General features: G+C 42.2%; 1 protein-coding gene across 1 annotated transcript in view; it reads left to right on the top strand.

The window, feature by feature from the left end:
* The window catches only part of LOC129107956 (polypeptide N-acetylgalactosaminyltransferase 18-like), a 204,446-nt gene that overhangs the window by 50,934 nt on the left and 128,637 nt on the right, over positions 1-24,875 (top strand). Inside the window, 1 exon segment of the mRNA XM_054619569.1 lies at positions 16,553-16,739. Coding sequence (XP_054475544.1) covers positions 16,553-16,739 — 187 coding nt within the window.

Below are 24,875 nucleotides of genomic sequence, written 5' to 3'. Positions count from 1 at the left end.
AGTCCAGTTTATTGTTCAAGTGAACACCTAGGTACTTATAAGATTGCACAATCTCAATGTCCTGTCCCTGGATGTTCACTGGTTCCGGAGGACAGTGTTTACCCCGGCGGAAGTCCACCACCAGCTCTTTGGTTTTACCAGAGTTGATCTAGAGGCGGTTCCGCCGGCACCATCCTATGAAGTCCTGGTTCAGTTCTCTTTATTCCCTCTCATCACCGGCGGAGATGAGGCCGACGATTACAGAGTTGTCAGAGAACTTTTGCAGGTGGCAGGTAGCAGAGTTATATTTGAAGTCCGATGTGTATATGGAGAAGAGGAATGGAGCCAGAACGGTTCCTTGTGGGGCCCCCGTGCTGCAGGACACCAGATCTGACTCACACTCCCGTATCCTCACATACTGTGGATGGTTGGTGAGGTAGTCCAGGATCCACGCAGTGAGGTGGTGGTCCACCCCAGTCTGCTCCAGCTTGTCCCTCAGAAGCAAAGGCTGGATGGTGTTGAAGGCACTGGAGAAGTCGAAGAACATGACTCTCACAGTGCTTCCAGCCTTTTCCAGGTGAGAAAGGCATCTTTGTAGCAGGTAGATGACAGCGTCATCCACCCCGATGCCAGATTGGTAGGCAAACTGAAGTGGGTCCAAAGATGAGATCACCAGGGGTCGGAGGTGCACAAGGACCAGCCTCTCCAGGGTCTTCATCAGGTGGGATGTTAGAGCCACCGGCCTGAAGCTGCTGAAGTCCTTGGCCCCCGGGGTCTTTGGGACTGGCACCACACAGGACGTCTTCCATAGCTGTGGTACCCTCCCCAGCTTCAAGCTCAAGTTGAAGACATGCTCCACTATCCCGCACAACTGGTCTGCGCAGGCTTTTGTTCTTTTATAGTTTCTTTGTGAACTTCACAAAATTTGTGCAGAACAAAATAAGCATTGATAAGAAGAAACTGACTTTTGGTGCAGGTTCTTGTAGGAAAGACTTGATTGCTTGATGACAGGCAGTCGTGCTGATCCCAGATGATTATGTAGCAGGATAGAGGTGCTATCCATGTTAGTTACGGTTAAGTACCACTAGTGGCCGTCATGATGTGGGCGGTATAAAAGCAGCCATCCTCCACCTGCCTCTTCTTTTTGGCGCTCCTGTCACTTGCGCGTCACTTCCGGGCCAAAAGGTAGTCTGGTCCGATAGGGCGACTATTTGTTGCTGCTTCAGGGTTTTCGTGCGAGCCATGGTGTAAACGCTGATGACGGCCGGAGCCCTCTCTCCCTCCCTCCTCCTGTGTGAACGCGAGTGTGTGTGTGTGTGTGTGCCCGTGTTTGGTCGTAAACAGGTATGTGTTAGCATAGCAAACAACTGTAGCATTTCTGTTTTATGTAGCCACACTAACATCATGTTTTCGTAAACAGGACCAACTGCAATCAGCTCATTGGGGTCGCTGCTGCTTTGCCAGGCTGATATTGTCTTCCCACGCTACTCCGCTTCGCTGCTGCTTTGCCAGGCTGATATTGTCTTCCCACGCTACTCCGCTTCACTGCTGCTGCACGCCGCTTTGTTTACGTCACGTGCTTTGCTCCGGCTGGCACCTCGTGCCTACTGCCGCCTGTCGCTGCGGCGCACCCCCCCTACCAAGGGTGCTCATCCAGTGTGTCTTTTAACCGGGGTTTCCCCCCATCCGTGTGTGCATGAGTGTTAATGTGTGTTTTAATTATTTGCATGTTTGTTTTCTTTTGGTTTGATTACTTATTTAATTCTGTGCTTATCTCAACTATTTTGTGTGCATTGTTTGTTTTCTTTTGATTTGATTACTTATTTAGTTTTGCGTTTATCTCAACTATTTTGTGTGGATTGTTTGTTTTCTTTTTGTTGCATGGTGAAGATTTTGCATTGAAGAGGAAAGAAGTTATTGAATAAATTGTATTTTTCTATGACATTTGAACTACGTCTCATGCCTTCTAAACGAGTGGACTTACCTGTGTGCTTTGCACTTTACATCAATTCCCTGAGGTGAAATTCCCAGGGTGGCGTTGTTGATTCCTTTTTCTTATTTCTTAGTTAGATCTTTTAGTTTATTTTCCTTTCGCTTACCACCTTGCCACAATTACTATGCGTTAAAGAGCAACAATGGAAGGTAGAAGTGTAGGAAAATGGTCAGACAAAACCATTATACACACACCCATACTTAAAAGCATGCATAATAACAAAAACACAATCACACCTGATGGGCAGCAGTTGTCACAGAGGAGGGAAAACCATTCTATTCTCTTGGGCTTCTTCCAACAAGCCCTGAAAACTGCAGAACAAAGAATAATCCAGGCACTTCACTGATGAACAATTATAGACCCATATTAAACCTCAGATTAGTAAAAGTTAAATCTGTGAAAAGGATGTTTTTTAACAGCAGAACAACTTATTGGCACTGCAACTGTCCAATCAGGTCTTCAACCACACCACACTACACCACAGAAACTGCTCCTGTTAAGGTCAATGACATCCACTGAAAAACAGTCAGTTGCAGAATTTCAGTCTGAGTATTATTAGATGTCAGTGCTGCATCGGCAAAGTTAACCACAACAAATTATGGGTGGCGGTGGCTAAAATTGAGCGGTTGTCAACTCTTTGTAGATTAGGAACTTGATCCCCAGCCCCTCCAGTCTACATGTCAAAGAAGCCTCAGGCAAGACATTGAAGCTCAAATTACTCCCGATGGCTTTGCCATGTGAGCGTGCATGAATGTTTTTTGCTCATGATGAGCAGGTTGGCACCTTTTGACACCAGTTCATCAATCTGTGTATGAATGGGTGAATACTGGCTTTTGTTGTTAAGTTCTTCGAGTGATCACTAAGACTAGAAAATAACTTTATAATTGCAGTCGATTTGCCATTAAACATTACTAGACCGACTGTAAACTGGATGGGACTTTCTTGCACAGAAGTAAATTGGTTTTGAATCGTACTTGAATGACTATAATATATTTGTCTATAAGTAATTACACATCTGAGCGGACAAATGTGACAAGCAGAGATCCCCAAGGCTCCATTCTGTGGCCTTTCTGTTTAACATCAGCATGCTTCCACAGGCTCAGATAAAGGAAAACAACAAAATAAGTTACCATACTATGAAGATGATAAAAATTGACATGACAATATCACCAGGGGACTGTAGACCAATACAAGCACTGAGTAAATGCTGTGCGGGGGCACCACTCCTAAATAGGGGAAAATAATAAAAATACAATCAATAATTTGGCAACAAATTATCCAGTCTCAATATCTCAGGCGTAAGTCCTGATTTCAGTGACCTCATAGTTCCCACTTTGAATTAATATGACAGACAACGACTTGGCGATAAATGGGTCATTTATTTCTAAAGGGATTAAATGAATGCATGACAAGATTAATGATTAAACAAGAATACAAATCATGAATGAATTGATTTCAAATAAAAACAGGCAATATCATATCTGATAGTGAAGAAAAGTTGTAAGCTCCTCATATTCCTATCACTACCAGGTCAATCTAAATTATTATAACTCACCCAGTGAGCTGGCAAAATGTCTCTGAACTTAGCCCGCTGTTGTGGCAAGATGGATTGGAAAAAATGATCTCAGTCTCCGGGCTTTCCGCGCCTTGCTTCAAGCGTCTGGTGCGGTGCTCGGCGCGGTGCTCGGCGCGGTGCTCAGCGCGTGCCCGGCGCGGGATATAGCTCTGAGTAGTATTATAACTGAGGCTACCCGTTGATATACTTAACTAATATCGTTTGACCTAAACGATAATAATTAAAGTTGATAGGGTCAACAGACGTACACTAGAGCGTGTATAAGCTCCTTAACACTTAACAAGACAGACAACTAACACGGACAAAAACAGGGAGGACAAGAGGACGAACAAAGGAAATCTCCCGGTTTTATCTATTCAGGATAGGTGTCAAGTCGCAGGGTATGGCTTGAGTTTATGGCTTGTTTTTGCCAAGATTTCGGATTCCTTTGTTTCCTAGTTTCGGTGTGTTTTGGTTTGGTAACTTAACTAATCTAACATTTTAAACAAATAACCCACATACTTTTCTTCACTATGAGCTTAATAAACCTTATACACTTGTATGGATACAGAAATGGAATTTCAGTTACACACACTTAATATACAGAATTTAACAGAGGTTATGCAGGTCAGACATGTGATATCACCAGTTGACCACTGGAGGGCAGTATGGTCACATGATGAGTCCGATTTGAAATGATTTTAAATCTGTTTAAATCTCTAGAAAACACAGGACAAAGACATATTTTCTTGAGATCAATTGTGACATACTTTGATTGGGGTTATTGAATATTCTAAAGACTTATACAGTGTTATACAGAGATACAGGGAATAATTGCAAGATACGTAGTGTGGTTCCTATTCCTCGCACACAAGGAATTTATTGCTTTATTGCTGAAAGCCATTTGTTCCAGTTCCTGGCTGGGCAAAGGGAGGAGGGCATGTTTACGCATAAAGACCAAAGACATGCTGGAGTTAATCCCTTCTTGTTTTCATGTTAAAAATCACAACCCAAGCCAAAAATCCAAGTGTATTCATTGACTCAGACCTGAATTTCAACAGCCACATTAAGAGAATTACAAAGTCAGCCTACTACCACCTGAAGAATTAATCAAGGACTAAATGACTTATATCTGTGCAGGATTTTGAAAGACTAGTCCATGCATTTAGTTTCAGCAGACTTGACTACTATAGCAGTGTCCTCACAGGTCTCCCTAAAAAATCAGTTAGACAGCTGCAGCTGATTCAGAACACTGCTGCTCAAGTTCTTACCCAGACCAAGTGGATCAGATCACTCCAGTTCTCAGGTTTTTACATTGGTTCGGTCAAATAATGAATTTAAAAATACTGCTGTTGGTTTATGATGCACTAAATGCTGCAAAAACAATTCTGATCTTAGAGATTGTGCTCATCAGTCAAAACTTGGAGAAGCATTGTTCAGTTTTTATGCACCATATATTTGGAACATACTCCCAGAAAACTGCAGGTCAGCTGTATCTGTCACTTCTTGTAAATCATGGCTTAGGACTTTTATATTTGCTGCTGCCTTTTAATAAATCACTTCTTACACTGCACTTTAACTTTTATTCTGGTACTTTCAATCTGTCTTCTTGTATTTTAACTTGGCTCTTACTGTTTTCAATTATATTTAAATGTGTTTTTATAATGTGTTTTATTCAAATTTCTTCTTTTTTTCTTTGATGTTTCATGTTAAACTCTTTGAATTACCTTATGGCTGAAATGTGCAATGTTATGAAATTAACTTGCCTAAACTAGGATAGTGAACATTTTACCTGCTCGACATTAGCATGTTAATATTGCCATTGTTGAGCATGTTGCTGACAGATAGCTCAAAGTCATGTCAATTTCATTGATATTTCCTTAATTACAACAGAAGAGTCACAAGACACTTTATGTAAAGCAGGTCCAAACCATAGTCTATCATCATTAAAAAGGCTCAGCAGAGGATGTACTTCCTGCGGCAGCTGAAGAAGTTCAGCCTGCCGAAGACAATGATGGTGCACTTCTACACTGCCATCATTGAGTCCATCCTCTCTCCTCCATTACCATCTGGTACGCTGCAGCCACCGCCAAGGACAAGGGTAGATGGCATCGTATCATTTGATCTGCTGAGAGAGGGATTGGCTGCAATCTGCCGTCCCTTCACAAATTGTTCGCCTCCAGGACCCTGAGGCGGACACAAACTCTTTGAGCCCCTTCCCTCTGGCAGGAGACTGCGGTCAATCAGTACCAAGACCTTACGCCATTAAAACAGCTTCTTCCCATCTGCAGTTGGGTTGATCAATAAAGCCAGGGACCCCCACTGACTCAGACAATTACATCCCCAGGACAATCTCTCACAGTTTACACCCCTGCACATCTTGACACTTTAATAATATGATATACCTGTTTTAACATACTCCTATTTGCTTACTAGACTGCACTTGTTAACTTGCTTACCATATTTTATTGTATATTTTCATATTTCTATTTTTAAATTATGTCTTTATTATTGCACTGTTTGTTATTTACTGTACGCACCAATTAATCACCTAGCCAAATTCCTTGTATGTGTAACGTACTTGGCAATAAACAGCTTCTGATTCTGACATCTTGGGTTGGACTTAGATAGGTTAAATGTTCTTTGTATTTATAACAATCACAATTGAAGAAAAATATACAATCTGATGAGTTGTCAACAAGAGGTTGTACTCTGTTATTCAAATACAATTCAATCAGGAGAGACCATTCAAATGAGGAAAAGATAATCGTTTATTATTGACAGATGATATGTGATGATAAAGTCTTGACAGAGTCTTTGGCACTTGGACTCTACGGAGAGATTTGTTATCGAGGGGTGTCGGCCCTGAGCAGCAGCAAGTCCAGACACTGGTGGTGGAGGGGCCTGTAGCAGCAGCATGAACGTACTGAAGGTAGAGAGACCATAATATTTATAAAGAGATAGCAGCAAGATGATAGGCTAACGATGTAATTGTGTCGCTGTGCTATTGGATAGAGACCGGCTGATCTAAACAGCTGATATCATGATTGACACCCCCGAACAATGACAGCGAGGATATTATGAGTGAGCATGCGTGAGGAGAGAGTGACAGATGTATGAGAAATAAACTACAAGATTAAGCATAGGAGAGTATTGTCTTACTGTCTGAACTTGTGCTAGAGCTTCATTTAGATTTATTAAGATGGTGAGAAGGCTTCAATCTATCTCTCACTTTCCATCTTCTAACTGTCCTCCTTCCTCAGATGGAGTCCAGTAGTTTCATATGATGTTTAATGGATGTAAGGGAAAGAAAGTATCATGTTGTCTAGATAGTCAGCTATTTTTGGTTGAAAACATATTTCACAGTGTGGACCAGACTTTTGAAAATGAATCGGTTTATTTTTTTATTATGAGAAGTATTTTTAACATGTACATGTAAGACAATAAGGTTCCCTTCAATACTACCAACTCCAATTTTAAATGAGCCCATCTTTCTTCCAGGTCATTGGCAAACTGTGGCTCATTAAAAGGAAAACAGAGGGACTAGAGAATCCAGACTGATGGTAATAATGAATAGAGAAGGGAAGAGAGCAGTCGTAGCCTGCAGGCAGGATTACAACAGAGAGAAATCACTACAAGGAAATTAAGATGTTCGCAGTTCCACTGTGGTTAGCTTGTGTGAGTGTGTCAGAATGATTTTATGTGTGTCTGTCTGTCTACCCCCATGTGTACAAGGCATATATGAAACTCACTCAAGATTAGAGACAGAAGCATCACAGCAAAAAAAAAAACCACAATGCTAAATCTCAATATAATAATGTCTGTGTAGCGCATCACATCTGTGGGTTGATTATCTGACAGAATACTGTTCTTTATGTTTTAATATTAAATCTCTAGACCTCCTACATTAACTGTTTCCATAGCAACACAATGAATCAGTGTTTACCTATATTTACACATACAGATGGATCATTCCCAGTCTTTTGTTTCATCAGGAAGTTGGTTGTTCCATGTCTTTGGTCCAGACTTAAAATATATCAACTGCTGAAGACTTTGGTAAATCCTGTACTTTTCACTGAGCGTTTAAATCACTATAACATTTAAAGTTGTCCAATACTTTGGTTTATAGCCAGTTACCTTGAAAAATAATTTCATTACCACCAGCCTCAGCTATACCTCATGTTTAGTGCTAATTAGCAAATTTAGGCATCCTACTAAACTAAGATTGTAGTTTTTTTTCCGATTGTGTTGATGATTAACACAAAGAATGAGTAAACCAACTTGAGTTCAACTCAAAATTATATTGTTACGGCCACAAAAGGTACAGTATCTGAAGTACATTCTCTGACTATTTCAAGGCACATGGCACACTTTTTATAGTCTTATTTCTAGTTCAGTTATGATACCATTTTACTGACCAGCTTAATAGTAATGTAGGGACAAAGCTCTAGAAAGGTGTGCAGCACAAGAAACCACAGGAATGATCAGATTGGATTCAAAACACCTAATTTCAAAAGCACAGGCTTTATTATTCTGCAATTACAGCCTCCATCTTTCTGGTTTCAGGCTTATCATCTAAATTTGAAACTTGGCTACATTCAATTCAATTCAGTTTATTTTGTATAGCCCAGAATCACAAATTACAAATTTGCCTCAGAGGGCTTTACAATCTGTGCACATGCGACATCCTCTGTCCTTCCCTCACATCGGCACAGGAAAAACTCCCCTAAAAAACCCCTTTAACAGGGAGAAAAAAGGAAGAAACCTATGGGAGAACGACAGAGGAGGGATCCTTCTCCCAGGATGGACAGAATGCAATAGATGTCATGTGTACAGAATGAGCAGCATAACAGTTCTTAGATACAACACATTCAATGTATATGACATAAATTATTCATATAATAAGACTACTTATAATAACAGCAGCAATTATTACAGTAGAATTATAGCCATGAAAATAGGGATAGTAATGTGACTAATAATAATAATCGAAGTAGCAGTGGGTGTCAGTCGGCTCACAGCAGGAGGCACGACTACGGTCCAGGTACCACAACGATTCATGGAAACCTGCAGAACGAGAAAGCAAAAGGGCTTCAGGGTGGAAGTAAAGCTAAAATGCTTAATGGTACAGGTAATAGTAATAGTAATGTGACTAGTAATAATAATAATGGTGGTAGCAGTCGGTGTCAGCAGGGCCGTAGCAGGATGCACATACACTTCTTTAAATTTAGCTACAGCATTATCAGATAGACATCTAGTGTAGAAACTTTTGCCTAATGGCGTACACTCTGGTAGAACAAATTCAAAGGTTATTAGAAAATGGTCCGATAAAAGAGAGTTCTGTTGAGAGACAATTACATTTTCTACTTCAATACCATAAACCAGAACAAGGTCGAGGGTATGGTTAAAAGAGTGAGTCGGTTTATGTACACACTGACAGAAGCCAATAGAATCTAGTAATGAACCAAACGCAGTACTAAGGCTATCATTATACACATCCACATGAATATTAAAATCCCCTACAATAATAACTTTATCTGTCTTAAGGACTAAACTAGATAAAAACTCTGAGAATTCAGATAGGAATTCAGAATACGCACCTGGTGCACGATACACTATAACAAATACAATTGACTTTAATGCTTTCCCGCTCGGGTTTGAAAGACTAAGAACAAGGCTTTCAAATGAGTTGTAATTTAATTTAGGTTTATTAATAGGCTTGAGTCAAACATAGCTGCTACTCCACCTCCTCGGCCTGTGCCTCGAGGAATATGAGTATTAATATAACTTGGAGGAGTTGATTCATTAAGGCTAACGTACTCTTCATGACACAGCCAGGTTTCAGTAAGACAAAATAAATCAATATGATTATCTGATATTAAATCATTTACAAGTACACCCTTAGATGACAGAGATCTAATATTTAAGAGTCCACATTTAACTGTCCTGTTTTGATGCACTGTTGCATCAGTTGCCTTAACTTTTATTAAGTTATTTTGTATAACTCCTCTTCTGTTGACTTTAAATAATTGAAGTGGCCGTGGGGCAGACACAGTCTCTATAGGGTTTTGGGTGGGTAAGTGGGTGGGTAACTGCTCCAAAGGAAGCGCAGAGAGGTGTGAAAGACTGCGACTCTGCTTCTGCTTCCATGGATTTGCTTCAATTAAGTGTAGTGTGAATGGAATAAATGAAACCAAAATATGTTATGTAGACACATGAATTGGTCTTATGGATGAAGGAGAGTGATCACGCTCAACTTCAGCTCTCAAAAATAATCTGTTTTATATTAAAACTAAATATAAACGAACATAGGGACAATGATAGCCAACTAATAAATTAAATCTCTATTTTGAACGTTGGTTCAAAAAGGTACGGAGTTCTTGACTCATGTTCATTGATTGTTATTGTCACAATTCAAAAGGCACAGAAAACCCAAGAGCACGACTCAGGAGGCAGTTGAAAAGAGTCTTTACTGTAGGCAAAGTACAAGGATTTACAAATACAGGCAGGCAAATAAAGAACAAAGGGGTCAGGCTGAGGCAGAATCCAAGGTTCACAGGCAGGGTCAAAAAACAAGGTTGATCAGGATCAGGAATACTTACTAGTAGAATTTAAATGCTGGAAAGCTACGACACATGGCACGAAGGCAATCTGGCAACGAGCTAGTGGAAGTGGGTTGGTAGATATACTATGGAGCTAATGAGGGAATGGGGAACAGGTGAGTGTGGAGGATGAGCAGGTGACGATAATCAACTAGTGGGGGAGCAGACAGGGGGGAGTGACCAGGTCTGACATGACAGCAGAAAAGAACGTGAACAACACGTATAACCATCAAAACTGAATAAAGTAAGCAGATTGAAATACAAAATCATGACAGTTATTCTTCATACACACAACCACATGATCAACTACTACACATACAACTAATCTGAGGTGTAATCACGTACAAGTACAATATGTACAAGTACCCCACAATATTCAGAAAGTATCAAATTTCCCCCTGCACCCCTCCCAATAATGTATTACTCTAACAACTCTGGCCAGTTGCCCTAACTTCAGTGCCTATGAAGTGTTTTGAGAAGATAGTAGTGAGACATCTCCTCACTGAGGTCTCACCATTCTTGGATCCTTATCAGTGTGCATAGCAGCCAGCGCAGGGGTTGAGGATGCACTGATGATAACAAACAACAGTTTACATGATTGTGTTCATTAATTTTTGCAGTGTTTTTTTGTAAACCAGAAAATGCAAGAGTGAATGTTTTACCTACAGAAACTGACCAGATTTAATACAGATCGCTATGTCTTGTTAATGTTTTACAGGTCTGTCATACAGAGCATCTTGCCCTTTGGCCTGATTTGCTTGTGAAAATGTCCAACCAAGACGAAGATAGGTCGCATACATGATCAGGATGGCGAGTGGGTTCATTGTGTGAACAGAAGTCAGCTGCTCATTTGTGTAAAGACCTCATTCTGAGTAAAGTTGAATGCATCCTCAATGACCCAACTCATGCTCTACACAACAGGTTCCAACCATGCTAACGAGGCAAAGGAAGGATTCTCCAAAGGAAGATAAGAACAATCAGGTTAAGCAAGTACTTTGTTCCCTCAGCAATTAGGCTGTTAAATGAGAGGGACAATATAAAAACATAGGATTTGATAGTATTTTGATCGTATTTTGGTTAGGCTTGTAGCGAGTTCGGCTCCGGAGTGGTTACCAGCCCCTACTTCTATTGCTGTTAACAAGGTTATGAGTCTTGTTCCCTAGCGTCTACGTAGGTTCCGGAGCTATAGTACCCGTAGCCCTATCCAATATTCTAGGCTAAACAGCGAGGTTCCTGTTCATCTCGATAGAGGAACGTTAAGACTAGAGAGTAAGGTGAGATTGATCAGGTGGTCGGTTTACTATGTTCCTGTAATCTTGATAATTCACTCTTAGTGGGTATTGGATCAGCTATCGCTCTTAAGGGGTCCTGCACAGGTTTACTGCATCTATTTCTTTAGTTCTGGCTAGTCATAAACCAGTCCCATAAGTTACGTCTCAACATTATGGATTTTTTAGGTGGTATTCATCGAATGCCCCAGTGCTTTGACTGTGGTCCTCTTAGCCTTAAAAAACTTCAGTTCAAGCAGAACTGTCTTGTATAATTTTTACCAAGAACAGCACTTACCCTTCAGGCAGACGTCTCTGGCTAGATGAAGAGATCCAAGGAGGCGGCGACACAATCGATTAATATAGATATATAGATACAGCGGGTAAAATAAGTATTGAACACGTCACCATTTTTCTCAGTAAATATATTTCTAAAGGTGCTATTGACATGACATTTTCACCAGATGTCGGTAACAACCCAAGTAATCCATACATATCTAGAAAACCAAACAAATAAGTTCAGAAATTAAGTTTTGTGTAATAAAATGGAATGACACACGGAAAAAGTATTGAACACATGAAGAAAGGGAGGTGCAAAAAGTCATGGAAAGCCAAGACACCAGTTCAATCTATCAGTAATTAGAAAGCAATCCTGCCCCTTGTCAGTGCAGATTAATATCAGCTGGTTCAGTCCCAACTGATGGCCTATAAACATTTTTCATGATGGGATAAATCAAACAGCTCTGTGGGGCCATAGTCTGGAAGTGGAAAGAACATAATTTCACCATAAACTGGCCACGACCAGGTGCTCATCGCAAGATTTCTGACAGAGGAGTGAAAAGAATTACCAGAAGAGTTGTCCAAGAGCCAAGGACCACTTGTGGAGAGCTTCAGAAATACCTGGAATTAGCAGGTACAATTGTTTCAAAGAAAACAATAAGTAATGCACTCAACCGCCGTGGCCTGTATGCACGCTCACCACGCAAGACTCCATTGCTGAAGAAAAAGCATGTTGAAACTCGTTTAAAGTTTGCTGCACAACATTTAGACAAGCCTGTAAAATACTGGGAGAATATAGTCTGGTCAGATGAGACCAAAATTGAACTCTTTGGATGCCATAATACACACCATGTTTGGAGGTCAAATGGCACTGCACATCACCCCAAAAACACCATACCAACAGTGAAGTTTGGAGGTGGGAACATCCTGGTGTGGGGCTGTTTTTTAGCATACGGCACTGGCAAACTTCATATAATTGAAGGAAGGATGAATGGAAAAATGTACCGAGACATTCTTGATAAAAATCTGCTGCCATCTACCAGGATGATGAAGATGAAACGAGGGTGGACATTTCAGCAAGACAATGATCCCAAACACACAGCCAAGGAAACTCTCAATTGGTTTCAGAGAAAGAAAATAAAGCTGCTAGAATGGCCCAGCCAATCACCTGACTTGAATCCAATAGAAAATCTATGGAAATAACTAAAGATCAGGTTCATAGAAGAGGCCCACGGAACCTTCAAGATTTGAAGACTGTTTGTGTGGAAGAATGGGCCAAAATCACACCTGAGCAATGCATGCGACTAGTTTCTCCATACATGAGGCGTCTTGAAGCTGTCATTACCAACAAAGGCTTTTGTACGAAGTATTACATAAATTTCAGTAAGCGTGTTCAATACTTTTTCCGTGTCATTCCATTTTATTACACAAAACTTAATTTCTGAACTTATTTGTTTTGTTTTCTTTGTATGTATGGATTATGTTGTTACCAACATCTGGTGAATATTCCATGTCAAGAGAAACAGATAAAAACTAAAACATATTATACAATAAAAAAATTAATTAAAAAAATAAAATAAAAATGTACAGTATATCCACATGGGGGGGCTGGTCAGCATGATGACAGACTCCGCGGTTGTTGTACAGTCTGATGGCAGTGGGCACAAATGAGCTCCGTCCTGCTCTTTGGTAGAATGAGCCAATGACTGAATGAGCTGCCCAGCTGCCACAGTTCCTCATGGAGAGGGTGAGAGGGATTGTCCAGGATGGCTCCGAGTTTGACCTTCATCCTCCTCTCACCCACTGACTTCAGACTGTCCAGCTCCAGACCCACCACAGAGCTGGCTTTCCTCACCAGCTTGTTGAGTTTGTTGGCATCTCCAGTCCTGATGCCACCACCCCAGCACACCACAGCAAAGAAGAGGGTGCTGGCTACCACAGACTGGTAGAATGCCTTGAGCAGTTTATTGCACACACTGAACGACCTCAGCCTCCTCAGGAAGAACAGCCTCCAGTCCAGTTTATTATTGATCTGCACCCAAAGGTACTTGTAGGACTCAACCCTGTCCACTTCCCCTCCCTGAATGAAAACAGAGACAGGGGGGCTTCTGTTCCTCTGGTAGTCCACCACAAGCTCCTTGGTCTTGCTGATGTTGAGCTTCAGGTGTTTGTTGCTGCACCATGTGATGAAGCTCTCAATCAGTCCTCTGTACTCCTCCTCGTTGTCCCTGGTGATACATCCAACAATGGAGGAGTCATCGGAAAACTTCTGGAGGTGGCAGGAACCAGAGTTGAAGCGGAAGTCCGAGGTGTAGAGAGTGAAGAGGAACGGTGCCAGTACAGTTCCTTGGGGTGCGCCGGTGTTGCTGATCACAGACTCGGAGACACAGCCATCCACCCTGACGTACTGTGGCCGGCCTTTGAGGTAGTCTGTGATCCAGGAAGTGGTGTCAGGGTGCAGGTTCATCTCCAGCAGTTTCTCTCTCAGTATGGAGGGCTAGGTGGTGTTGAAAGCACTGGAGAAGTCAAAGAACATGACTCTCACAGTGCTTCTCTGCTTTTCCAGGTGAGAGAGGGCCTTGTCTGTCAGGTAGATGATAGAGTCCTCCACTCTGATGTGTGGAAGATAGGCGAACTGTAGTGGGTCCAGGAAAGCTGTAAGCTGGGTCCTCAGGTGCCGCAGAACCAGTCTCTCAAAGGTCTTCATGACGTGTGATATCAGCACCACAGGTCTGTAGTCATTAAGACCGCTGGGACGACTCTTCTTCGGCACCGGGACAATGCAGGACGTCTTCCAGATCGTGGGCACCTTCTTCAACCTCAGGGAGAGATTGAAGAGGTGCTGGAGAGGAGCTGCCAGCTGTCCAGCACACACTTTAAGCATCCTGGGGTTGATGTCATCAGGTCCACTGGCTTTGCTCATCTGAAGCCTGGAGAGCTGACGCTGTACCTGGATGGTGGTGAAGGTGGGGCTGGGTGGTGAGGGGGTTTGCAGGAAGCTGTGAGCTCCTGGCCATAGGTGAACAGTTGTAGGGGGGAGTGGGGGGAGTGATGGGCTGTCCTGGTCCACTGATGTGGAAATGTTGGTCTGGAGTGGGTGGGGGGGGCTCTCTCAGCTTCCTCTTCAGCTCCTTCTGAACAGCCCGAAGTTCCCCTCTGTCCTTAGCCATGAAGGCCCTCTTCTTCATGGTCCGATTCTCCAAGGGGGGAGGGCATTCACATAAAAGAGGTCCAGGATCTTGGTCTCTCACGTTGCACAGTTGACATACTGTTTAAAGTTGGTCAGGACAGGAGAGAGGGAGACATGATCATCATGAGGGCGCTGGGATGTTGAGTCTGAAGTCCCGCTGTGATGGAGTGAATGACGTCACTCGCCGCAGCAGATGGGGGGATGTAAACAACAGCAATGGTGTGTGAGTACTCCCGCAGTAGATAGTATGGTCTCAAACCCACTGCCAGGAGTTCAATGTCGGGAGTGCAGATACATTCCTTCACAGTTACATGGCCGGGATTACACCATTTAGAGTTAACAAAGACAGCAAGACCTCCTCCTCTCCTCTTACCGCTCTGTTTCCCTCTGTCCTGCTGACAGTTCATCCACTTTGTAGGCAAGGGACCTCACATTCCCCATAATGACCGTGGGAAGAAAAGGTTTCACTCTCCTGACCCTCTCGATCCTCTCCCGGACATTCACTCCGGCTCTTTTTCCGCGATGGGGTTGTCTCCATATCGCCTCAGGTATGCGGGCGGAGTACCTACATGCACAGCAAATACTGGTCAACCATTGGTCTGTCTTTGTCCATTAATGTGCAAGAGGCACCTGTGCAGGTTTGAGAGTCAAAATTGACATTTCAGTTTGCATTTTTTTCTCCTTGCAAGCTATGAAGAATTTGGTTGTTAGCTCTTTATATTTTCCCATTCTCCTAATTTATATGTAAGCAGAAAGTCTCTGTAGCTATATTCTAGATTAAAAGATATATTTGAACAGAACCTGTTGGTTTAGTTTCTGAGGTACCTGGATCAAAATCAGCATGTTAAAACAAAGCCTCCTTTTGTTCTACTGTATGTTAGCTAAGCAAAACAAATCAATTAATGTTCACTTAATGTTGTATGGAAAGCCAGCCTCTTTATCTTTCGATCCCTATCTGTATTTTTGACACACGTATCACAGTGTGCGTGATATCCTGAAATCTATGGTTAGTAACAGTTCAGGTCGGTTAGAGGTGGGCCTCTAACCGAGGCGGGCCGAGGTGGGCCTCTAACCTCAAGTTGCGTTTTTGGACTGTGTTTTTTTTTTTACACGTGAACCCCAGAATTACATCCTCTACAAAGCCTACAAAGACTCAAGGAGAGCTCAGATGGACGGGTCATTGCCTAATGTACAACAGGATGGGTCCTGTTGTACATTATGTTATGGTCCGATTCTCCAAGGGGGGAGGGCAGATCCAATTTCTGCCAATGGGTTCTGCCTCTAATGCTCTCAATGTGGATCGTTTACTTGCATTCAACCAAAGCTTTCTCCTCTGCCAAGAGATTCATGAAATGTACATGTGCATTATTGTTGCAACATATGGCTAATATCTTAAGCGTCTACAATGTGAAATTAAATGTGTTAGTAAAGTGTAATCAGCTAGTAGGGGGATGGGCAAAACACATTTTGATAACAGAATTGTCCTTCAAAATCAGTAATTTTGAATGTACTGTAAGTTTTTGATAGAAATTTGCTAAAGTGTAAACACACTCCTCACACAAGCATTTGTGGCAAACACTCACACACATTACTTTTCCTTGGTCCTCTTTAGCTGAGGGAGAATCAGTGGAGAGCAATGCCTTTTTTAACATCCAGGTATATTTTTGTGTGTCACTCTCTCTCCAGTGGAGCTGAAAGAGCACCTGCAGAGATTTGTAGAGGAGACCAACATTCAGTACGGCCTGGGATTCATCAAGGTGGTCCGCCATGACAAGCAGGAAGGATTGATCAGATCCAGAGTCAGCGGATGGAGGGCAGCCTCCGCTCCCGTTGTTGCCCTGTTCGATGCACATGTGGAGTTCAACACTGGATGGTGAGCAGCTGGCTTCGATTTAGACTATATATCTTCACTACAGCAGTGTCTGCAAAAAAACTAGTTAAGGCTACATCAAGCAGTTACACACTTCCTGGTCCCAGATGGCAGCAAGTGGTGGCTGAAAAATGTTGATAACCACACATCTTAAGGTCACAGCCGTGCAGTCTAGCTTTTGTGCTCCCTGGTGTTAATGGATAAGTCTGGTCATTGTCTATAGTTTTCTTATTGTCAGCAAACTCCCTATCAGGGTGGTTTTGTAGCATGGGGGCTGGAGCCTTTACCTTGACAGGTGTGCCGAGGTGCCGTGCTTGTCAGTCTGCCGCAGTGGTTGGATGATGGGGGCAGGTGTTTCTTGTGTTAGCGGTCCAATCTCTAATGCTGGTCTTGTGTCTAATGGGTGAGGGAGACACACAGCGAGTGCGCCATAGAGGGGTTAGTCGTGAGGGAGGTGGGTGGCAAGGAGAGCGGTCAAGCAGGCTTCCACATCTGCAGCAACTGTGGCTGCCACTGGTCCTGGGCCTCGTTGATGGCGTAGAGGACGCCCAAGATCTGGTCGAGGTTGGAGGGATCTTGTGTGGAGGGTTTGGATGCTGGTGCCCGCAGGGTCGAGGAATGTGTACTGTGGAGCGCAAGTGGCTTTATTGGGAAGTTTGGCTGTGGTCGGACTGATGTAGGGATAGCGTAACCGATGGAGAATCATTGCCAAATAGATCATCAACAGAATTTGACTAGTGTGTTATATATATTTTTTTACATGTAAAAGGTCCGTAGAGTGTAAAACCTGAAGTCCATGCCTAAAAGGAGTTACCCTCTGCTCCTGAGCTGCCTGAGACGGCTTGATTGAATTCTCTCCTTCATTTCCGTAACTTTTTGAGCTCACAATGTAACGGAAGTCACGTAAAACTCTCCGGCTAGTTTGGCCCGCACTCAAAGATAAAAGATAAAGATAGAGCTAAGTTTCAGAACTACCATGGTGTAGTGGTTAAGACAGCCATCTGTCACCCCAAAGACCTAGGTTTGAACCCCTCTGGAGCTGTTTTGATCATTTGTTATTCTCTGGAGGAAGAGTTTTTTTGAAATATGAAACGTTGACCAATCACAACAGAGCGGGCTAGCTGACCAATCAGAGCATACTTTGCTTTCTGGAGGGAGGAGCAAGCGCTACAATGGAGCATTTCAGAGAGAGGGTGAGAAGAGGTACTGCAGGACAGCCAGGATGAGAAGAAAAAGGAGGATTATCAGCATTAATGCATGTAAACATGTTGTAACTGTAACTTGAGATAAAAATATGCACAAAAAATAGGGCCTGTTTAATTTTGCACTGCAACAAAAATAGTTTACATGAATACATCCTTGTCTTGTACAGCTGTAACCACCTACATGATAAAGCCTGCTATAAATGCAGGGGTACAAAAAAAGAGAAGAAAATTGAAGAAAAAAGAGATGCTGAATGTTATTATAATTATTCAGCAGCCACTTTGTTTGAAAGGTTTCGGATTAATCCGAAAAGAGGTATCATTTCACTATGAGGGCATGCGTTTTTTCACAATATACATCAGTTTATCAGTCAAAGCAGCAAGTGAATAGAACAAAACTAACTTTTTTTAAGCTGGTTCATTAATTGATCATTCAATTACCCCCTCTTTTTGAGTCCTATACAGCACTAATGTAGCTGTAATCCATTTTCTTTCAAATTCGTTATTCAACCAGGTGCAAACCCAGGGCTCACCAACAGCGCGGTTAAGTCACACACTCTTTTAGCTGAGGTCAGTCCAGGAAGCAAAGCTGTCTTAATGACTATGCTTTCAGCAAGGAGCACACAACAAGACCTCAGGGTAGGAGAGATAGCCTCTTTTCTCACACCAGTATTGGAACCCTGACAACTTTGCCTCGTCCCTTTGCAGGGTCTACTTTTGCCAGGCAATGATAGATCCTGCTCCCACCTAGTGGGGACTCAAATCAAATGTATTTCTAAACCACATTTAAAACAACATGAGCTAACCAAAGTGCTTAATATGGGGTGACTGTGGCTCAGTGGTAGAGCAGGGTCGTCCTTAACCATTCATATGAGTATGAGTGGTTAGTTAGATTCCTGATGGGCATGTGCCACCTTGCATGGTAACCCCTGCCATCAGTGTATGAATGGGTGTAAATTGATGAATGATGACATTTAGTGTTAAAGCGCTTGGAGTGGATGAAAAAATTGAAAAGCACTTTACAAGTACAAGTCCATTTTCCATTCCATTTAGCAAACAAAACAAAACATTCACAGATTCACAGATCCAGATCAAATCAATGAGTAGCATAATGCAAGACTAATAGTAGTGTAAGAGTGAGACTGTGTTATGGCCACTAGTCAGCACTGTTCAGGCGCCAGAGGTTTGAGGCTTAAGTAATGAGAGAGGGGAAGAAGACGGGAGAAGTGGTTTTGACTAGTCGGGGATGTGGACTTTACTAAAGCTATGAGAAAAACCCAGAAGTTGTTGGACTGAATTATTTCCGGGTTATACACCCACGTCGCTTACACGCAGTGGTGGAATTTTGTCCTTTGGGATTTTGCTCAATGCTGTGAGTCGCTGGAGCTAAAGGCTACCCGCTGTTACGTTGTTGATATAAAGTAAACAGACAAACAACTCAGCCCGATGTTGCAGCCATCTTGTGGTAGTTTATTCCTCTCTAGCGCCTCCAGTGGCTTACACATGATCTGCATTTATACATATCATGACATCCTCTTTATTTTCCTTTTTATTTTTTTTTTTATTTGTCCATTTAGCTAAACAACTGCTCAAACATGAAAAAAAAAAAAAAAAAAAAAAAAAAAAAAAAAAAAAAGTCCTAGTACTCCTCGATGAATCTTCTTGGCTTTGAGACAATTCGTCCACTTGCTGTTGTAACAGGTAGACTTGAAAGCTTTGTAGGACTAGAATTACTTCCTGATGTTTTCTTTTGAATGTCCATTTCATGCTTTTTCTCTGTACTGTCATGCACATCCTGTTGAGTCACATCTTGTTTGTTGGTGTCCTTTAGTGTGTTACTCAGTTCCTTGGACTGCATCAGATACTTTCTGTTTCTTCTGTATACTTGTCCCCCAGGTGTCTGGACTACATATGATCTTGGCTGGTCAGAAAGTCCCGTTACCTGGGCTGGATTCCATAATCCTTCCTGCCAGATTCTGACATTGTCGCCAACCTCAAGTTTCTGGAGTGCTCTGGCTCCTTGATCGAAATATTCTTTCTGTTTCTGTTGTCTTGTTTCAAACACCTGTTGTACTGTACTTGTGACCATTTGAGGTTTCAGCATCTGGGATGTCGTCGGAAGTCTTGTTCTCAAACGTCGACCCATCAACAGCTGGGCTGGTGACACTCCGACATCCTCCAGAGGTGTACTCCTCAGACTCAGCAACGACAGATATGGATCTTTTCCATCAGCTTTCGATTTTTTAAGCATGAGTTTGATAGTCTGTATTCCTCTTTCTGCCATTCCATTAGACTGCGCATGGTAGGGGCTTGAAGTTTGGTGACTGAACTCCCACTCTTTTGCAAAGGCTTGGAACTCACGAGAGCTGAACTGTGGTCCGTTATCTGAGATCACTATTTCAGGAATGCCATGTCTGGCGAACTGTGACTTCAGATGTGTGATGATTGTTGCACTTCTTGTGTCTGACTTCAACCACTCCACCTCTATGAACTTAGAATAGTAATCCACCAGTAGTAAATACTCCTGCTGGCTAAAGGTGAATAGGTCAACACCTATCTTCTGCCAGGGTCTTTCTGGAACACTGTGTGGTTGTAGTGGCTCTTTAGTTTGACGTTTCTGATATGTCCTGCACACGTCACACCTGTTCACCATCTCTGCGATTTTTTCCGACATTCCAGGCCAAAAAAGGACTTCTCTTGCTCTCCGCCTGCAGCTTTCAATGCCCAAGTGACTTTCATGGATGCGCTTTAACATTTCTCCTCTCATTGCTGCCGGAACGATGAGTCGTTCTCCCTTGTACAGAACTCCATTCACAACTGAGATCTCTTCTCTGAAGTTCCAATACGCTCGTATTTCTTGGGCAGCTTGGCTCTTGGTTTCTGGCCATCCATTAAGAACAGTTTCAATGAGTTTAGTCAGTGTCACATCATTTGTTGTTTCCTTTCTGAATTCCTCCAATTTCTCTTTTGACACGGGTAAATTGGAGATCACCATGTGCACCTGCGCTTCAATGTCTTTATCTGGAGAGCTGGTCACTGGTAAGTAAGCTCTGGATAATGCATCTGCAATGTACATCTCCTTTCCTGGCTTGTACTGTACATTCACCTGGTATTTCTGCAGTCTCATTAAAAGTCTCTGTATTCTAGCTGGAGCACTGCTCAGTGGTTTTTTCATTATCACTTCAAGTGGTTTGTGATCCGACTGCACATCCACTTCTCTTCCGTAAATGTACTGATGAAAACGCTCTGCTCCGAACACAATTGCTAACATCTCCTTTTCTATTTGCGCGTAGCGCTGCTCAGTCTCTGTCAGTGCGCGCGATGCATAAGCTACTGGCTTGAGCTCTTGAAGTAGAACGGCTCCAAGTCCACTTTTTGATGCATCCACTGACAGCGTTACGGGGAGCTTGACATCATAGTATCTGAGCACAGGAGCTTCAGTAAGCATCGTTTTCATTGTGCTGAATGCCTGCTGCTGTTCAGCTTTCCACTGCCATTCAACATCGTCTCTGGTCAATCCCCGCAATGGCTCAGTATGCTTGGACATGTTTGGAATGAACTTTGCGAGATATGTGACTACGCCCAGAAATCGTTCCACATCTTTCTTGCATTCTGGAGTTGGCATTTTCAGAACAGCCTCAATCTTGGTCTGATCAGGTTTCAAACCGTCTTTTGTGAAGATATGACCCAGGTATTTGATTTCCTCTAGGCCCACCTTGCATTTTTCTTTATTCAGCTTGAAATTCTTGGCTCTTGCTATCTCCAGCACTTGTCTCAATCTGCAGTCATGCAGCTCTTTTGTCTCACCCCAAACCAAGAGGTCATCTATGTATGTTTCAACACCTTCAATTCCTTCAAACAGCTGTCTCACTGTCCTGTGGAACACCTCAGGAGCCGAATTAATTCCAAATGGAAGTCTGAGGAATCTATAACGACCAAAGGGAGTGTTGAATGTACAGAGGCGAGTGCTGGCTTCGTCTAGTTTGAGTTGCCAAAACCCTGAGCTTGCGTCCAGCACTGTGAAGTATTTGGCTTCTGAGAGTCTGCAGGTTATTTCCTCAACTGTTGGTAACTGGTAGTGTTCCCTCATTACTGCTGTGTTAAGATCACGTGGATCTAAGCAAATTCTTAGTTTTCCATTAGGCTTTTCAACGATAACAATAGGGTTGACCCACTGAGTTGGCTCTTCGATTTTTACAATCACTTTCATTTTTTCCATTCTGTTCAATTCTGTTTTTAGTTTTTCTCTCAAAGTGACAGGAATTTTCCTAGGTGGGTGCACTTTTGGTGTCACGCCTTCATCAATTTGAATAGTGTGTTCTCCCTCTAGGCAGCCTAGTCCCTCAAACACATCAGCATACTCCTTGAAGATATCCATTTTGTCACTTTTATTTAGTGCCATAACTCTCTTGATGAGCCCCATTTCTTCACATGCCTGAATCCCAAGTATTGGTTTGGCATCTGATTTTACAACAATGAATTCCAGATTAAATGCTTTCTTTTTGTATTTCACGCTCCATTTGCACTTTCCCTTCACTGGTATTTTGTCTCCAGTGTACGTTGAAAGTTTCACATTTGTTGGTCGTAGTATGTTCTTTTTCCCTATTCTTTGCAAGAGACTGAAAGGAATTACATTGGCCTGTGCACCAGTATCAAGTTTGAATTTGACTTGTTTGTGATCCAATTTTAATTCAACAGTCCATTCATCTGTCTGTCTCTGTGTCTTTGCATTCACAACACCAAGGAACAGACTTGCTTGTTGATCTGTGTCGTCATCATCTACTGAGTACACTGTCTTCATCGACCTACACACCTTGGCAAAGTGGTTCATTTTCTCACAGTTCTTACATTGTTTGCCAAAAGCCGGGCATTTTCGTGATACATGCTCAGTTCCACATCTTGTGCAATAAAACGTGCGACCCTTGTCTTGCATGCTTACTTGGGTTTTATTTCGGTATTCTTTATCGCGTGTCTGCTTGTGCCTCACTGCATCTATGTCCTTGCTTTCACTTGCAAAGGATTGCGCATTGTGATCCTCTTCATGCATTTGTTTTATTTGTACTTTTGTTGTTTCTGCCGCGAGGCACAGCTGTGCTGCCTTTTCAAGAGAAATGTCAACTTCACGTAACAATCGCTCTCTCAACGTATCAGACGTGATTCCACAGACAACTCGATCTCTGATAAGGGACTCTCTTAACTGTGCGAATTCACATGACTTTGCCTTTAGTTTTAACTCCGTAAGATATTGGTTAAATGACATGTCCCCTTGCACACACGTGAAAAATTTGTACCTTTCATAGGTTATATTCTTTCTGGGGTTGCAGTATTCTTCAAATTTTCCCAGAATTATCGCCAGTTTAAGCCTATCATCCTCCTCGTCAAACGTGAAGGTATTGTACACTTCCACTGCCTCTTCGCCGGCTATATGAAGAAATAGTGAGGACTGTACCTTAGCTGACTTGCTAGCGCCCCCAGCAGCTGTTAAATACAGCTCAAAACTCTGCCGAAATCTCCTCCAGTTTTCTGACAGGTTACCGTGCAGTAGATCAAGTCCAGCGGGCGGCTTAAGTCCTTCCATGTTTGCAATACCGATGTTAGTGTTTTTCCTTTTACTTCTGACACCATGTTACGTTGTTGATATAAAGTAAACAGACAAACAACTCAGCCCGATGTTGCAGCCATCTTGTGGTAGTTTATTCAACTCTAGCGCCTCCAGTGGCTTACACATGATCTGCATTTATACATATCATGACACCCGCTAACTTAGTTTAGCTTGAAATACAGTGAGTCAGCAAACAACCATTTGTTGTTTTTTCCCCCGTTTGTTAGCTTACAGTGAGTTTAGAAATTGTGTCACGGTTATCTAATTCTGTCTGAAAGCTAAAGAAAATAATTGGCCTACATGATCCACATTCCAGTTTGTCTTTTCCTTCTTTGTGTATAACAGATATCACTGCATCATTCCAAGATGGAGGCATTTTGGCATCTGTTAAAGTTTTATTGCCGGCCCTAAGAAGGCTTGGCACTAACTAAAATCAAAATGTCTTATACCACTCTGAATGAAGGCCATCCGGACCGGGTGATTTATTAGCTTTAAGCTTGGAGATAGCTCTGTTCAGTTCTTTCTCAGTTACCACTGCTGTTAATATCAGATTTTGTATATTGTTCTTTCCGCTTGCTGACTCTTTTGTAAATATCGTTTTTTTTTTCAATTTCCTGTGAGTATAATATACTCACCATACTATAGCTGAATCAACCTCCTGTTATAATTTTCTTCAAGATAGTTTGGGTTAAGACGGATGTTCCAATCTCCACCACCTATGACAATTCCTGGTGTCCATATCATTAAATCAAATATTTTTCTGGAGAAACAAAATCACTTCCAGGGGGCATAGATGTTACATAATGTCATTGTAATGCCATACATTTTTCCAGAGACTATTATATATCTCCCTTCTTTGTCTGTTACCTTTGAAAATTGTTCTACGGCCTGATTTATAAGATGAATAATATACCCTTCAAAACCCCATTCTCTTCAATTTTTCATGTTCTAATGGGCTGAAGTTTGTCTCTTGCAAGAGCACAACCTGTGCCTTTTCCTTTTTCATTTTTGACAGTATTTGACTTCTCTTTGCTGGGCTTAAAATCCCTTTACCATTAAATGAGATAACTTTTAGGAGGTTCTCATTCATAGTTTTCAGCATCGTTTAGCACAAAAAGACCTCTACTGATATCCCTGATGCCATAAAAGTTGTCCACCAAAAATATCTCTCCCAAGGAACAAACACAATACAAACAGAAAGGGGAAACGTTTTTTAATGGAACATCACCGAAACGGTTTATAACTGTTGTTTCCGATGTAGAGTGTGTTGAGAGCGTTGTTTTTTTTAGAATAGCAGAGGACCTCACCACCGTAACTGGAAACCCTCGTGAAGCC

This window comes from Anoplopoma fimbria, chromosome 19 (genome assembly GCF_027596085.1).
Source record: "Anoplopoma fimbria isolate UVic2021 breed Golden Eagle Sablefish chromosome 19, Afim_UVic_2022, whole genome shotgun sequence".
Taxonomy (NCBI): domain Eukaryota; kingdom Metazoa; phylum Chordata; class Actinopteri; order Perciformes; family Anoplopomatidae; genus Anoplopoma; species Anoplopoma fimbria.
This window is presented reverse-complemented; position numbering and strand designations above follow the sequence as displayed.